Below are 17,850 nucleotides of genomic sequence, written 5' to 3' on the forward strand. Positions count from 1 at the left end.
ACTTGCCAAAGGTTACATGGCTAGTTTTTTTTTGTCAAGTGTCTGAAGCTGCATTTGAACTCAGGTCCTCCTGACTCCAGGGCCAGTGCTCTATTCACTGTACCACCTAGCCATCCCTCTTCTATTCCTTTATTTTATATACACTTATTTAGATACATAGTCTCCCCCAAAAGAATACAAGTTCCCAAGAATGTTTTCATTTTTACCTTGTATCTCCAGCAAAGTACCTGGTCCATTAATTGTCTGATTGGTCGGTAGTTCATGCAAAAAGTGTCAAGGGCGCCATTTTTAGTTTAGTTTAGCTAAACAATGGTTAAAAAAAAGCCATGAAAATCTATACCATTGAACTACCAGTTTTCCCCTCCTTATGACCATCTGTTTCTACTTCAGTCCTCTGAGAACTCTGAATGCAAGAAAACTGAGTTGCCCTTGAATTTATCCCCACAGTGTCCCTGATAGATCTTTGTCACTGGGTCCACCAAATTGGTTAAGCCATGTCCCTTGTTTGTGAGCAAAGAAGGCTCTGTTTGCCCTCTTCCACTCACTGAAGTAGAAAACCACCACACCCCCCTCACCCTCACTTTATTTACAAATGAGTAAATGAATGAAGGGCAGCTAGGTGACTCAATGGACCTGGAGTCAGGAAGACTCATCCTCCTAAATTCAAATCTGACCTCAGACCCTTTCTAGCTGTGTGACCCCAGGCAAGTCATTTAACCCTGTTTCCCTCAGTTTCCCCATTTGAAAAATGAGCTAGAGAAGGAAATAGCAAACCATTCCTATGTCTTTGCCCAGAAAACCCCAAATGGGGTAACAAGGAGTCAGAAACAACTGAAAACAACTGAACAACAACAAATGAATGAAAGCCGAGTATGACAAAATCATTACCTGCAATGTTGACCTGTAGGGAAAGAATACAAAATAGCACCTTAAGAAAGTATCACTAAGGGGCAGCTAGGTGGCGCAATGAATAGAGCACCGGCCCTGGAGTCAGGAGGACCTGAGTTCAAAATTGGCTTCAGACACTTGACACACTGACTAGTCATGTGACTTTGGGCAAGTCACTTAACCCCAATTGCCCTCCAAAAAAAAAAAAAAAGGAAAGAAAATATCACTAAATGCTCCCTCACATCAGTCAAAAGAGGAGACTGCTGGACACTGGGAATCTACTGCTGTGCAAGCCACTTCCTCGGGAGAAGCAAGAAAGAGCCAAACCAGAGAAGAGTTTTTCTGGCATACAGCCATAGCCCATGAGTAAGGAGGGAATAGGGAGGGAGGGAGGAAGGGGGGAGAAAGAAAGGAGGGAAGGAGGAATAGAAGTAATGATGCAATCTTTTGCCTTCCTAGTTTAATTATTGATTCTTGTTAGTTTCTCTGTTGCTAAAGAAGTTAAGATGCTATCAAAGTGTAAACAAAATTTAAAAGTACACATCAAAGTTCTGAACCTTCTAAATTTCAGTGCCCTAGGGAAAAGGGCTATTCACCTAACTATAGCTACATCTCTGGGCATGCCGAAAAGTTGCCTACCTATGGCCTAGAATTTATTTCCCCACCAGACTCACTGTTGGTAAGATAGATAGATAGGCAGACAGACAGAAAGACAGACATATATAGATAGCTAGATGTATGTATGCATGCATGTATATGTAAATGTATATTAGTTGTATTGTGTATGTATATATACACATGTACATATACATATTACAAACATATTTGTTTCTGTATTTATATATCTAAATATATGCTATATAATATAGTCATATAAGTACAATATTATATAGTATATAATCATAACATATATCAAATTCTATATTAATTTTTATACTATATTTAAAGATTTAATATGTTATAATTATATGCTATATAAGGCTATATATTATATACTATAATGTATTAATATTTATATAAACACATTAATTCATAAAGTATATACACATTTTGCTGGATGAATGTAAGCATCCCACTTAAAGTCTTGTTTCTGAATATATAAAATGGAGTATCTACCCACTCCACTGGATCAATAAATATTTATTCAGTACCTACCATGTGTGAGTTACTATAAGAATTCAACTGTGTTTATTAGTATTGTATGAATATAGAAGACATTGATTGCCCATAAATGTATTTTTGAAAACATTCCCATTTCCAGGGTAGATTTGAAGATCAATTGCTAGATTTCCGTTTATTAAGCTTCTAGAGGAGTTGGTGTAAAGAAAGCAATATCACTCCCCAAAAGTCAACCAATTCATGAGATATTTGTTGAAGAGATGAATGCTTTTTCTTTTTTACCTCCCTTCTGGAAGAAAGTGGAAATGCACTTTTACATGGTGGGAAAAACAAACAACAACAAAAAAGCCAGCTCTGTTGCACAAACCAAACACAAAATTAGACCTGGAATACAGGCTAATTATCTAGATTGTGTCATCTTTCAGATTTCCTTGGAAAACCACTAAAGAGCATTCTTGATGCAAAACTGGACATATGGCTTTAACTTGCTCTGCTCCCACACTAATCACCTAGGAGGAGATTAAACATCTGTATGTTAATTTCAGGGACAGTTTCCCATACTTATCAAACACAAATGCGTTTTTTATCCCTTTCCTTCTTGGGCTGAAGAAGCATTTTCCAGCCTTAGTAGTAGCACTTGCTGAGTACACATTTCCTTTCCACGCCCCACCCTATCTCCTCTTTCCTGAGTGGAGTAGGAGAGGTAATGAAACTAGCAGAATGGTAATCACAGTGCTCCAACATTAATAAGATTGAGTCAAGACTGGGAAAGGTCCCTTTGGGTTCCATTATTTAACGTGTCCTGAGCAGTGAGCCACCCCTGAGGGAGATGTTACAGCAGAATTTTTTATCCCTGCTTGCTGCCAGGATACCTTGCCCACCGAGGACACCCTAGGCAGACAACCACATCTGACTCCAAGTAAGTATACCACCCATTTACCAGAGAGACAAAGATCACCAGAAACAAAGGAGCCACACGGGCTCACACACAGAAAATTTTAAAATAATATATATTAACAGTCATCATTATATACTTTGCTGCATTTCGTTCAACTAGCCCTCTGTATCTCTGACTAATTCATCTATAAAATATATTTTTAAACCCTAGAATTTAAAATATATATAATAGTAGTGTCGATTTTCAGAATGAATGCACTCCTGCCACCTTCCCCCACCTGCTTGGAAATTCCCAAGAGCTTTTCCAAGCTTAAGAGCAAGATTACTTCCACTCACGGAGCAGGGCACATGGAGAAAAAATTACTCCAAATCCGCATGCTTTCACCAATCACTAGGAAAGAGAGTGGAGTTGTGGATGGGGGAGTGAAAAGTAAGCAACACCAACCTTGAGGATCCCAGTTCACCTGTTTTCTTGGAGTCTCGATTGGAAATTTCATTGCTCCGTTGCCCGAAAAGGGAGAGAAAATGAAATAAGGTCCCCAACTTCTCTGCCTCGGTGCTGCACTCCCAAAGAATTAATTTCAAATGATAGGAGAGACTGGACTGATTTGGCTCAGCAACCTCAGGGAAAGCCCACCAAGAAAAAAATATATATGCTAACAAGGGACTAGAAAAGGACTTATTTTTAGTTGTATTTGTGTGGAAGGCAGATGCACCCTGGATGGAATCAAAAGTAAGATCTGCAGGGGAATTGTTGGAGAGGAAGACCCCAGTAAGAATAGCCAGGCTGATCCAAAATGTGATCCCGTCAGGTGCGAGGTTCTGCAGCCCAGATGGTCTAGTCCATGTGTTGAGAGGATAGTGAGAGGGAGAAGCCCACTGCAGTATTACTACACACATCGAAGGCGTGTGAGCACACACATACATGCGCACGTCAGCCTGGCACACTAACTAGCACAAATGCAGTCCGCGCTCAGCAGCCCCTTCGTTTTCCACCACTACACCCACGGCACATCTAAACTACACCTGCCCAGCATCTTCAGCACCAGCCATTAGACAGCCTTAGCGCAAAAAGCTGCACCAGCCCCCGCTTTGGGGAGGTCGCAGGGGGGCGGTGCAGCACTGGGCTGATGATAGGGGAAGGGGAGGAGAAGGGAGACCATCCCAGCTGAATGCAGCGGCAGCGGCGGCGGCAGCATCACCATCACCACCGGCAGCAGCTGCAGCAATAGTAGTAGTGACAGTGGCAGCAGTCCATTTAGCTAAGAGGAAAGGCACGTTAGCTTTGGAGAGAGTTCTCTAAACTAAGGGTTCCTCTGCCTTGACGAGGGGAGCTGTTTGGTAACTTGTAAAGGGAGGGTCGTAGGGGGCGAAGTGGGTAGAACCCGTGTTATTTGTGCATTTAGAAAGGAAACAAGTTCGTGGGGGAGACTGGACGAGAGACATTCACAATTAGAGAGATTGCGGGCTGCCTGGAGGGTTTGGAAACTGTATCTACTTACTGGCTTTGATCTCTGGGCTGAGTGGAGGAGGAAGAAGGAGGAGGAGGAGGAGGATGCAGTGTTGTTAGGCGGAGTTTGCAGTCAGCCGGAGACACGCTTGGCTGGCTGGTGGCAACACCAGCAGCAGCAAGAGAAGACGCCCTTCCTTGGGATAACCTCTTTGCAATAGATTCTATCCCAGGCTTCCTAAATCTCCTCCACCTCAAGCCCCTCTTGGTTCTATTTCCTTGCTCGGACCAGTGGGTAGAGTTTCTCCACCTCCTTTCGGAGGAGACCAGAAGAAATCCATAAGCCTTTTGTTTGGTGAGACTACTCCCATATCTGGCGGGCGAGATCTCTCTCGCTCTCTCGCTCTCTCCCTCTCTCTCTAGCTGCTTAGGGAAGCCTCTCTCCCTAGACACAGCCCAAGCTCCCTTCCCAAGCTACGTACCATATGGCTGGGGTTGCTTCACCTTAAGGACAGGGAGGGGAGTTGGAGAGAGAAAAAAACTCGGGCAGAAGGAGAGAGGAGTTCTCAACAGCCTGGCTACCCCAGGAATCAACAGCTCCAGCTGGCTCCAACACAGCAGTGGAGGCTCCTTCCCCAGGAACTGATGGTTCTTATACATTTCCTCCTTGCGGGTCATCATCTTTTGCTTCCCTGAGCAGGACTCGACAGGACATTTGGCACCCACTGCTACATTCTGTTCCACTGACACAACCTAAAGCCAAGTATATGATGGCAAAGGTTGAGTGGGTGTCGGTATGGGGAAAGGTGGCAGGGCCCTGATTTCTGAGAAGGAAATCCCTTGAAGGTGTTAAAATGGTTGTGTCGAACTGGATAATCTCTAAGATCTCTGCTAGTTCTAATATTCTATGAATCTGAAAGACTATTCACTGGGGGAAAAAAAATCTATAAGCATTCTCTTGCATGGAGACATAGAGAGGCTGGCTTCAGAAAAAGGAAGACTTGGGTTCAAGTTCTACCTCCAGCACATCCTGGCTTTATGATTCTAGTCTAGTCACTTAACTTCTTAGTGCTTTAGGCAATTCTTTAAGACTCTAAGTTACCTCAGTTTTCCTCATCAGGGAGAACCCTCTATCAATGAAATCACAGGTCCAGTCCCTATCTCTATCTGATCCACTACATGAAGAGGGAACAATTCAAGGATGGATTCTGGGTCCTAAGACTAGATTTCCAAAAGCCTCTTATGGAATATTCAAACTGGAAGAAACCATAGAAATCAATTAGTCCAACCTCTCACTTAACAGAGAAGGAAACCCATTGACCACAAGTGACTTACCTGTGGTCACATAACTAGTAAGTCATAGATCTGGGATTTGAACCCAAGCCATCTAATTCCCAGGTAAGTACACTGCATAGACTGCTGTTGGTTGTTTTGTTTATTTTACAGAAAATGACTCTCTTTTTCATTCTTATGTCTCTCTGATGGGACTCTAGAGGTTGCCATGTGTTAATATGCTTGACCAGAGAAGTTACTTGGGACTTTCTTTTTATATAACCCAAGTGAGACACTCAGCCTTCTAACTCTGACCAGAAAAGATATCCCTGCAGAAGCTCACCCTAGTCTGCACTTTGTCATTTAACACCAGGTTGAGTTCAAACTGGCTACCCATGTTGGAGTCAAAAGATCTTTGCAGCAAGGGTTCTTAACCTTTTACGTAAAATGGATCCCCCTTTGACAATATGGTGAAATGTATGGGCCCCTTCTCAGAACATTATTAATGCATAAAATAAAATAACAACCAGGGGATTATAAAAAAAACCAATTACACTGAAGTACAATTATCAGAATAGTAAAAAAAACAAGTTCCCAGATACCATGTTAAGAACTCCTGATCTAGAGGTATGATGATTGCTGGCCTATCACCTCTTGGTGGAATAGTGGTGTTGGATTTGTGGTTAGAATGCAAATTACAGGATATACAAATATAAGCTCTTCTTGAGTTACCTTATCAAGAGGAAACCCCTCTGGGTCCCATTTCCTTCATCTGTAGAAAGAAGAGTTTGGACTAGTATTTCTATTAGCTTCTAGTCTATGAATCTGTGGTTAGATGGAGTACTTCATTGGAAGTCGTGAAATAGATATGGTAATAGCATCATAGAAAAAAGACTAAGCTCAGAGTCAGAAGACTTAGGTTTGAGTTTTGTTTCTGGCTTATTATTCTATCCATGTGACCTAGGTAATTCATTTCCACCCCTCTGAGCCTCAGTTTCTTCTTTTTTTGGAGGCGGGAAGGCAAGGCAATTGGGGTTAAGTGACTTGTCCAAGGTCACACAGCTAGTTAAGTGTCAAGTGTCTGAGGACGGATCTGAACTCAGGTTCTCTTGACTTCAAGGCTGGTGCTCTGTTTACCACCTAGCTGTCCCCAGTTTCTTCTTCTATAAAACAGAAGTAGTAATACTTGCACTATCTACCTTACAGGACTGTTGTGGCAAAAGCACTTTGTATTCATGCTTCTGAGGCATCCTCTTAATCCAAGTTCCCTACTTTATTCCCCTTTCCACATTAGAATACTTTGAAAACATGAGAGATCACAATGTGAAAAAAAATAAGCACAACCTATTATTACTATGACACATAGAGATTCTATATTCAGGTTTAAAAGGAGCTGTACTTTAAAAGGTCCTTTAGAATGAATCTTAAATTCTTACTCCCCTCCATCTCTCCATCTTCCAGTGCCCTTATTGCAGAGTAGGGAATCCAGCTAAATGTTTCACCTATGTCAGGACACCAGACCAGAAGAAGAAAGCAATGTCAGATAAACAGAAGGAAAGAATCAAGATGGAACACTGATGGGACGTGGAATGTTGGTCACTACTATAATGGTTACAGACAGACAAGTTGATGTAGACTAATGGAGAACTGGCCAATGCATCATCCATATGTTGAAGTGTAGTTGAAGGGGCATTGGATGAAGAATCAAGAGATATGAGTTCAAATCCTAGCTCTAACACTTCCCAGGAGGCAAGTACTTCACCCTTTTAAGTCTTAATTTCCTCATCTATAAAATGGGAATGATAACTACAATGTATATGTAATGGAACTACACAGAAAGTCCTTTTGTACACTATGAAATTGCTAATAAATAATTTTTCATTTGATTCCCTTCCTCTTTGGCATAAAGTACTGTGCCATTCAGGTACTCTGGGCTCTTAGAAGTCCTAAATTATTTGTGTCAAAAAAAAGAAACTGCCCAAGGCAAAATAATATCCAAAGATTTATATACCAAATTAAAGGCTGAGCAGAGATAATCATAAAGTTGGAGGGTCTTTAGAAATCATCTAGTACTTGGTATCATGGTATAGGGTTCAGATCCTCATAAGAAACCTTTTCCAAGAATATACTGCAGTATACAGTCATCATAATTAATAGTTTAGGAGAGTCAGTCATTCGGGATAGACTTTGTGAGATTGAAGAGAGACTAATAGATTGCTGAATAAGGGGTTCAAAGAGGCTCCTACTTTATTTGGCAACTAGACCTTCAAATGATCTTTCTGTTCTCTTCTTGGGCATCAACTCTGCTAAAACATTCATCATTCCAACTCTTCTTGATTCCCCCCAACTCTGTATCTTTCCTTCTGAAACTAGACAAAGCTAAGTTTGTAACAACTCCATTCAATGAATCAAATAAATCTTAGCCCCCTTCCATCGCTGACATAAAGTCCAAGTCTTGAACTATGTATATGTAATGAAATGTACAAATCCCCCTGGAACTAGAACAATAACTTAAGGGACTAATCTTTTGTGTTATTTGAACTCTCCCCCGCCTCCTCCCTTGCCCCAGCTGCCTCCCTCCTTCTGTCCCACCTTCTATCCACCCCCTCCCCACTTCCCTTTTGTTACTGGTAACTTAATTTCACTTACCCGAAGTAAGAAGAAAGTGGTGGTCTGTACTGAGTAATAACATCCAAAAAAGATGCAATGCAGAATGATTGCCTCCCCAGCTGTTCTGCAAGTTCCATGGTCATTGCTGCTGGTGTGTTAAGTCTTGTGGAAAGAAGGAAAGAGGCAGTCTGGGCTTCATGCGGTAGGAAAACAAAGCGTAGTGGAGCCAAGTGTCCCTCAGCCTTTCTGCAGCTGCAGTTCTCTTTCAGGCACTCAGGATCTCAGAGTTTTGCATCCTCCTCAGTGAAGTCTCGATTTAAATAACGTTGTCCCTCTCAGAAAGTTATTTCTAATCATCCAAGTCTTTTCTGCAGTTTAGTACCTTCTGTACCAAGAGTAAATCAATATTTGCAGCACCACTTTAATTGATGTGTTGTGTTGATCTAGGAGGGGGGGAAATTCCTAAAATAACAGTAATCTTTACTGTCTGAGTTCTGAATTAGAAAGGCAAGTTTTCTTGGAGTTGGTTTGCTTTCTTCCCCCCGATTTCAATCCTAACACTGCAACCCTGGGTTTGTGCGTACAGAAAGAGGGGGTTGCTGTGCAGGGAAAACATGGGCTGAATGATAATGAGCTGCTCAGCCAGATCAGAATTTAACATAATGGCAATGATGAGGCAGGAGTGTTTCCTAAGAAAGCAGTTCCCAAGGAGTGATAGAGAGGCTTCAGGGATTCCTCTCCAGTGTTATTTCAGCAAGCACAAGAGATAGGGGAGAAAAAAAGAAAACTTGCTTAGACTTTAGATTTAACTTGCTAAAAATTATAACAAAATATGCCTGAGGTAGTAAAATCATTGATGCATCATTTTGATTTATTCCTATGCTGATGGAGTCTATGAAGGATTCTAATCCCTCATGCTCCCCCCCCCCCAAGCTTTTTCTAGGTTGCCTCTATGAGAAGCTGTAGAAGGTTTTCAATAGCATTTTCTGAAGTCTTTGCATATGTTCCTATATGCCTGTGCATGAACAGGGTTAACAATAGAGCCAATAGAGGTTTATACTCTTCCAAACCAATAGAGGTTATATATTTCAACCTATAGTGCTAGAAATATTTTCTTCTCATAAAGTTTCTGCCTTTTTTCTAAACATTAATCACTACTGTGCTTACTTCATTTTTAAACTGGACATCTACAAACATGTATATGTATATATATGCATGTGTATATATGTATGCATATGTATATCTTTATACATATGTATGTATACACACATACAGATAGATGAATTCCTAATTTCAGGGTTTGGAAAGCTAGAGGCACATCAGCAATATTCACACACTAGGGAAGGGCAGACGGTCTGGTGCACCATTCACAATGTTCTTCTAATAATATTAGTAATTTATTTATATAGTGTTTTAATATATATTTTTCACAACTCTGAGAGATTTGTAAAACATGTATTATTATTCCCATTTAAGAGATGAGGAAACTGGGGCTCTAAGATGGGAATGACTTTCCCAAGGTCATTCAAATAGTATCTGACAAAATGAGGACTGGAACTCAGGCTAGATGATTCAAATACTAGCATATTATGTGTTCAGATCCTTTGCATTTATTTTAGTGACTCAACTCTCTAATTCTGGATCAATGGAAGCAATATACAGATTTCACAGAAATTAAAATAAAAACATCTAGCTGATTGATGTCTTATAACTAGGAACTATCCCTTTACTTTGTAAGCTGTTTTTGATTCAGTCACTCAGAAAACATTAAATACCTAATGCTCAAGACACTGTGCCAAGTACTGTACAGGGAGGGGGAAAAGTACCCAGACAAAATCACTGCCCTGTGGGTAATTATAGTGGTTTCTTAAAAGAAGCCCAGTCTTGCTCTAAAGTGTTTTACTGAAGCAATATCTCAAGTTGACATAAGAGGTCATTTTACAGCGCATCAGTAAACTGAGGATAACTTGAGTAAGAAGAAAATATGGCAAGCCAACCACATGTGGTTAGTATAATAACATAGTGCCTTGTATGAAATGTAACTCACTCACTCTGATACCCCTAGTCACAGTTTAGTAAAAGTCACTTACATTCATTCTCAGCTAAATCTTCTTTCATGTCCACTGGGAAGAAGATTATCTTTACAGCTCATCCATCCTAAATGTAGCCATGTTTCATTGGCTTGTGAGCAACTTCATAAAAATCCACTATATAGGTGCTTTTATATTTTTGTTGTTCAGTTGTTTCAGTTGTCTCCAATTCTTTGTGACCCCATTTGTGGCTTTCTTCGCAAAGATACTGGAGTGGCTTGTCATTTCCTTTTCCAGCTCATTTTACAGATGAGGAAACTGAGGATAAGTAATTTGCCCAGTCACACAGCTAGTAAGTGTCTAAAGCCAGATTTGAACTCAGGAATATGAATCTTCCTAGTTTCAGTCCTGACACTCTGTTCACTGTGCCATCTAGCTTCCCAGTATGTTTAGATAGTGTTTTACTAAAAGGAAAACTAAAGATTTATCCAGTTGCTCATTGCTTAAAAAGAATAAGACCTTGTTTTCATATCATTATAAGAGAACTCATTTGAAATATAATTTGATTTTTAAAATGATTAACCACTCCAGGAAGCTTAGCTGTTTTCAAGGACTTATCTTTGGGCAACTTGTAACTCAGAATGAATTTTTGTCTGGAAAATATCTTGAAAAGCACTTGAGCTGCATCACTGAATAGGAGTTTTAGCAAGTATTTCAACCAAACCACCAATGAAAACCTGTGAGTCTCTGACCGATTGGAAAACTTCCTGGGGTAGAATTTGATCAGTTGCCATTCTATAGCATTACTTGAAATATCATTTTTTATGTACTTAGTAAATGTTATTTTACTAAAATGTCTGAAGCAAACAAAATTTGAGATTTTTTTTTTACCAGGAAAGCTTTGTTCCATTGTAGAATGCTTCAATTGTAATCTTTCTAAAATACCAGCTTCTTTCAAGATTCCAAGGGTTGTTTACTCCACAAAACCTGCCCTCTACAAAAATCTGGTTATTAATGAAATTCTCTATCTTCAAAGTGCCTAATTTTTCCTTATATTTTTCTTTATATTTCTAGGAGCTAGGACAATAACTTACACACAAGAGGCATTTAATAGATGCTTTTGGAATTTAACTGAAATGAAATTAATTTGAACTCTCAGGGGACAACTAATGGTGGCAAACCATTGGATCTGGAGTCATAGAACCTGGGTTAAAATCTCTGTCTGCTACTTACTACGTGTATAGTCTGTGAGGGCATCTTAAAATTACCTCTATCTAATCTGTGTGTCCATTATTCAGCATATGTTTAGGGTCATAAGAACAGAATTATGGGGGTGGCCAGGTAGCACAGTGAGTAAGAGCACCAGCCCCAGAGTCAGGATGACCTGGGATTGAATCCGGGCTCAGACACTCAGACACCAGAAACACCTAGCCGTGTAACCTTGAACAAGTTACTTAACCCCAAATGCTTAGGGGTGGTCAGGTGGCTCAGCGAGTAAGAGCACTGGTCCCAGTGTTGGGATGACCTGGGGATCAAATCCCAGGCTCTGATACTTAGCACCACACCCAGAAATAACTGGCTGTGTAACCTTGAGCAAGTTACTTAATCCCAATTGCTTTAAAAAAAAAACAGAATTATGGGGTCATGGTGTGAAGAATTAGAAAATGTCATGTCAAGATGCTATTTTATTCAAGTTTGTTCTGCTGAGCAGATTTACAACTATACAAAACATATGAAAGTGAAATATATCTCGAAATTCTTGGAAAAAGAGATTCCAAAGTCTCAGTGACCTATTCCAATATTCAGCATAACTTTCTCTAAAGATACTCTTTCACCAATTCTAAACCTCTCCCTCTTGCATTTTCACTGCTTGGTAGAAATGGAGAATAATATACTTCTTACAATAATAGTTCACATACTCATAGATTGTTGAATAATTTACCAGTCCTCTTCCCTACATGAAATAATTTCTATTCCTTTTATACTAGTAATGAAAATATATAAAAAGTATTTGCCCTGTTGCACACTTCTTTCAAAATAACCATTTATTCACTTAGCTAGGAGGCACACAGATAGTAAAAAGAAATTTTATTACTGGGCTTTACTATTTGCTTCATGTAAATTATTCATTATAGGTATTTGGGTACTTGAAAGACTGGTTTAACTTCAAAAGGCCACAGCAAAATTGTTAAGTAAGCTAGGTGTGTCTCCAAAAAAACTGCTTGTCCATCTCTGTGCCCTTTCTCCCCAACATGAGCTTCTTTCCACATATTCCTTTAGAGGCTGTCAATTCTGTTCCTTATAAAAAGTTGCCCTTAGGAAAGAATTGTATAAGGTTATTCATACTAAAGTGTAAAAGACTAATAGGGTTCAATGTGTTTTGCACCTCAACAGAAATAAGTGCCTTCAGTCAAATGAATAAATTTCTACTCATACAATTTGAAGCAATTGTAAGCCAGTGAGAGAGAAATGCAGAAGGCACAAAGCATCCTTCTTAACCTTGAAATCATACCACATGGAAAATTACCCACTGTGATTACTCAAAATTCTTTTCTGACTTACCTAGTGCCTTAACTTTCATGAGTTGCATTTGTCCTTATGATGGTCTAGTTTGTAATAAATACTGTCTCTTTTCCCCCCTCTATGCACTGTTTCCATATTACTTTCTCATACTTAATTTTTAGTAATAAAAGAATATAAATTCTGATTTATGCTTGGATTTTAACTGGAGTTTAAAAGATAATTAATGATCATGCCTGTGTTTTTACCAGATCAATTAAGTCTATGCTGATACTTTATAATTTCTAGTGTGACCAATTTTCTTTTTTATGAAAATTTTTTTCGAATTTTTGAAATTTTTTTATTCAAGGACTTATCTTTGGGCAACTTGTAACTCAGTATGAATTTTTGTCTGGAAAATATTTTGAAAAGCACTTGGGCTGCCTCACTGCATAGGAGTTTTAGCAAGTATTTCAACCAGGCCACCAATGAAAACCTGTGAGTCTCTGACCAATAGGAAAACTTCCTGGGGTAGAATTTGATTAGTTGCCATTCTATAGCATTATTTGAAATAAACTTGCTTATTAATTATCTTTTAAAAGGAAACATTCATAAATACTTAAAGCAAACAAATTCTTGGACTCCTAAGGGCTGCAGACCAACAGATCCTAGTTATTTAAAGGGATCAGACTGTTAAAATGATCATTTTTAAAAGATAATTTCCAATCATCTTTTCAATCTTATCCAATCAGTTTTCCTTTAGCCAACTTGGAGAACAAAGGAACCTCAGTTAACCCAAACTCAAACAAACTAACTGGATTCCTCTTGTTCTACATACATTCCACTCTTTGAGGAAAAAGACCTGACCCTTATATCCCATCCAGCTACCATCTTATCTCTTTCCTCCCCTCCCCAGTAAAATTTCTTGAAAAATACCACTTACTCTTTTCTCAGTCTCTTACAATATGATTCCCATCCCCACAGTTCCACTGACATTATTCAATCAAGAGTCACAAAGGATGTCAGTTGTTAAATCCAATGATCCTTTTTCAGTCTTCATAGAAACATAGATGACAGGATTATAGCCTGAGTGCTGGGAGGGACCTACAAGATCAACAGGGCCAATCTCTTTATTTTATAGATGAGGAAGCTAAGGCCCAGAGTGATAAAGTGACTTACCCAAAGTCATACAGTGAATTAAGTGGCAGAGCTAAGATTCAAACCTAGTTCCTTCAATTCCAAATTCAGAGTTCATTCCACTACATGATGATGTCACCCTCCTTAATGTCTCTGAAGCATTTAACACTGCTGGTCACTGCCTCCTCCTGAACATTCTCTCTCGCCTTGGTCTGAGATATTGATCTATCTTGGTGTCCTTTTATCTCTCTCTAAGATTGCCGTGGCTGGTTTCTCATCCTTTTTCAGATCCCTTAGTATGGGTGTCCAAAGTTCTGTCCTCAACCTTCTTCTCTATATAATCTCTCATGTAGCAATTCCATTTACTCTTATGTCTTCAACTTTTTTGTTGTTGTTCTGTCATGTCTGATTCTTTATGACCCCACTTGGGGTTTCCTTGGAGAAGATACTGGAGTGGTTTGCCATTTCCTTCTTCAGTTCATTTTTACAGATGAGGAAATGGAGACAAACCAGGTGAAATTATTTACCCAGAATCACACAGCTAGTAAGTGTATGAGGCCAGATTTTAACTCAGGAAGATGAATCTTCCTGACTCCAGGCCCTCTACCTACATTCATCACCTCGATGCTGGCTTCAGCTATTACATCTATGCAAATCACTCTGAAATCTGCCCACCTAGTTCTCATCTCTTTCCCAGGATCCAAACCCATACTTTCTTTTTTTTTAATTTACTTTTCTAGAACTTAAATGCACAATAGGAAAAGAAAAATAAATATATTATAAACTTAAATATAAAGAAAAGAAAAAAGCATATTATGTGCACAACAGAACATGAGAGGATTCAAAAATATATAGCAGTAAATTTCCATTTCAAGAAGCTTGTATAATAAATACCACAGGTTGTATTGAAAGCTATTTAAACCCATATTTTCAATTTGCTTATAAAATAAAATTTCCATTTACATGTCCTACTACCATGTCTACCTCAACATGTCCAAAATGAAACTTATCATTCCCCACAGGTCTTATCCTCATTTTACCTTCATTATGTATCTTGCAGTATCCCTATTCATTTGGTCTCTTAAGTTCAAAGTCATGATGTCATCTTCAATTCTTATCTCTCCCTCTCTCATATCCAATTGCTGCCAAATCAAATACAGCCTATTCTATTCTATTCCCTCTGCATCTACCTTAGTAAAGGCCCTAATTATCACCTGGAACCTAGATGATTAGAATACCTTCCTTATATGTCTTCACACTTGAACTCTCTTCTTTCCATACATCATACCACTGCCAGTTTAATTTTGATTATTACATCACTACTCAGCTTAAAACCCGTGGCTCTTTATTGCCTATCCAATAAGTTTAAGACCCTTAGATTGACATAGAAGACCCTCTTCAGATTCCAGCATCCTACTTTTTCAGCTTTACCTCATATCACTCCACTCCATATTTTCTAGATTGCTTGAACTATTCATCATTCCTCCATCACACTCTGTGTATTCCTATCTCTGTGCCTTTGTTCACATTATTCCATATATTTGGAAGGCTCTCTGTCTCCCCTTTCTATTGATTACCATCCTTTAAAGACCAACTCAAATGCCAACTCTTCCATGAAGCTTTTGTTGATAATAGCAAAATCCACCTCACATGAATCTACACACACACACACACACACACACACAGAGGACAGCTGTTTTGTTCTTAAAAGGTATACTTGCTGAGTATACTTGCTGAAGAGTCCTTTCTTTACTATTGTCAGGCAAATTTCTAGTTGTTAACTATTAGATGGTCACAAGTATCTCATTCCATTCTACTTCTAAGACTGGTCTGAATTAGGCCTCGTCTAGGACATTTGGCATTAGTCAGCCAGATTATACTGACATGAAGTTGTAGCCTCATGATAGAAGTAGGGTAAAAAAAAATTCAGGAGCCTTACACCCATCTGGTTTAGATAGAGTTTTTGGACCCATATCTTGATATCTCCCCACTGACCCTAAGGGGATTACAAAGATTGTTGGTGGGAATTCAGCAACTAGAGATAGATGGGAATATGTTCAAGGTACTTAGTAACCATCTCTGAAGATGATGTGTTTTAAGTTGGTATTTGTTTAGTTTGAATAATTTTATATTGAAGGTAACACTGATCTCTATGCCCAACAACTTTGGCATCCCTGGGCCCTCCCTGAAGACTTAACTTAGGAATTATCTTAAGAACTTAATGCTTAGTGAATTAACTGCTTAGAATTTTTTTAATATTATATTTAGGATGTCATTAAGACTCATTAATGAAAAGTGGTGAGAGAGCTATTGAAAGGATAGTGCTTGACTCTACCCCAGGCCTCAGAGGTCTTTCTGAAATTAGTGGTATGAACAAATATGTCAAATATTCCCCCTCCTCAGTTAATTTGCTGAGTAAGGAAAGGCTATATCAGTATTAAATGTGATAATATTTGTAAAGTGCTTAGCACAGTACCTGGTACATAGTAGATGCTTATTCCCTTCCTCTCTTTTAAAGGATATGGTATTACTGCTTCCATTCCAGAACCATGAAGTGTAATTGTCACCCATGTTAGGACCTCCACAGAAAAGGGTAAATTGCATCTCATGAAGAAGCACAAAAACCTATTACAGTAGAAGGAAAGAAGGGAGGGAGGTGAGCATTGTTTGAACCTTACTCTCATCAGATTTGGCTCAAAGAGGGAATAACATATTCAGTTAGGTGTAGACATCTAACTTACCCTATAAGAAGTAGGAGGGGAAAGGAGAAAGAAAAGGGAGGGGTGGATAGAAGGGAGGGAAGAAGTAGTAAGGTGAAAGGGGAAGAAAAGGAGAGGAGATAATAGAAGGGAGGGCAGATTTAAGGAGGTAGTGGTCAAAAGCAAAACTATTGAGGAGGGAAAGGGAGAAAGGAGAGAGAAAAGCATAAATGGAGAGGGGGGGAATAGGATGGAGAGAAAGACACAGATAGTATTATAACTGTGAATGTTAATGGGATGAACTCTCCCATGAAATGGAAGCAGATAGCAGAGTGGATTAAAAAACCATAATCCTACAATATGTTGATTACAAGGAACACATTTGAAGCAGAGGGATACACACAGAGTAAAGGTAAAAGACTGGAGCAAAATATATTATGCTTCAGCTAAAGTAAAAAAAAAAAGCAGAAGTGGCAATCCTGATCTCAGGAAAAGCAAAGACCAAAATAGATCTAATTAAAAGAGTTAAGGAAAGAAACTACATCCTGCTAAAAGGCACCATAGACAATGACGTAATATATATATATATAAAGTATATAATATATAGTGTATATTATTTATAATATATGAAGTATATAATAATATATTTATATATCATATATTATAATATATAGAAATAAAGTATTAAATATATAGAGTATATAATATATATGTGGAGTAAAATATATATATATAAACATATATGCACCAAGTGGTATAGCATCCAAATTCTTAGAGGAGAAATTAAGGGAGTTACAGGAAGAAATAGACAACAAAATTATACTAGTGGGAGACCTCAACCTCCCCCTCTAAGAACTAGATAAATCTAACCACAAAATAAACAAAAAAGAAGTTAAGGAGATGAATAGAATTTTAGAAAAGTAAGATATGGTTGACTTCTAGATAAAATTTAGTGGGGATAAAAAGGAATATATTTTTTCTCAGTGATAGATTCCATCTACACAAAAACTGACCATGTATTAGAGCATAAAAACCTCACAATCCAGTACAAAAAGGCAGAAATACTAAATGTATCCTTTTGAGATCATGATGCAATAAAAATTAAATGTAATAAAAGTTCATGGAAAGATAGACTAAAAATTAATTGGAAACTAAATAAGCTAATTCTAAAGAACTAGTGGGTCAAACAACAAATCATAGAAACAACAACTTCATCCAAGAGAATGTCAATAATGAGACAATATACTTA

The 17,850-nt window shown here is 38.6% G+C and overlaps 1 protein-coding gene across 1 annotated transcript in view; it reads right to left on the minus strand.

Moving 5' to 3' along the window:
• The window catches only part of KCNK10 (potassium two pore domain channel subfamily K member 10), a 196,525-nt gene extending 193,124 nt beyond the window's left edge, over nucleotides 1-3,401 (minus strand). Inside the window, exon 1 of the mRNA XM_069092380.1 lies at nucleotides 3,350-3,401. Within this exon, the coding sequence (XP_068948481.1) occupies nucleotides 3,350-3,401 (52 nt within the window). The remainder of the gene's footprint in view (nucleotides 1-3,349) is intronic.
• Between the last annotated feature and the right edge of the window lie 14,449 nt (nucleotides 3,402-17,850).

The sequence above is a fragment of the Petaurus breviceps genome, unplaced genomic scaffold, assembly GCF_028583685.1.
Source record: "Petaurus breviceps papuanus isolate PSGF00001 unplaced genomic scaffold, PetGlider_PUasm1.0 189, whole genome shotgun sequence".
Lineage (NCBI taxonomy): Eukaryota > Metazoa > Chordata > Mammalia > Diprotodontia > Petauridae > Petaurus > Petaurus breviceps.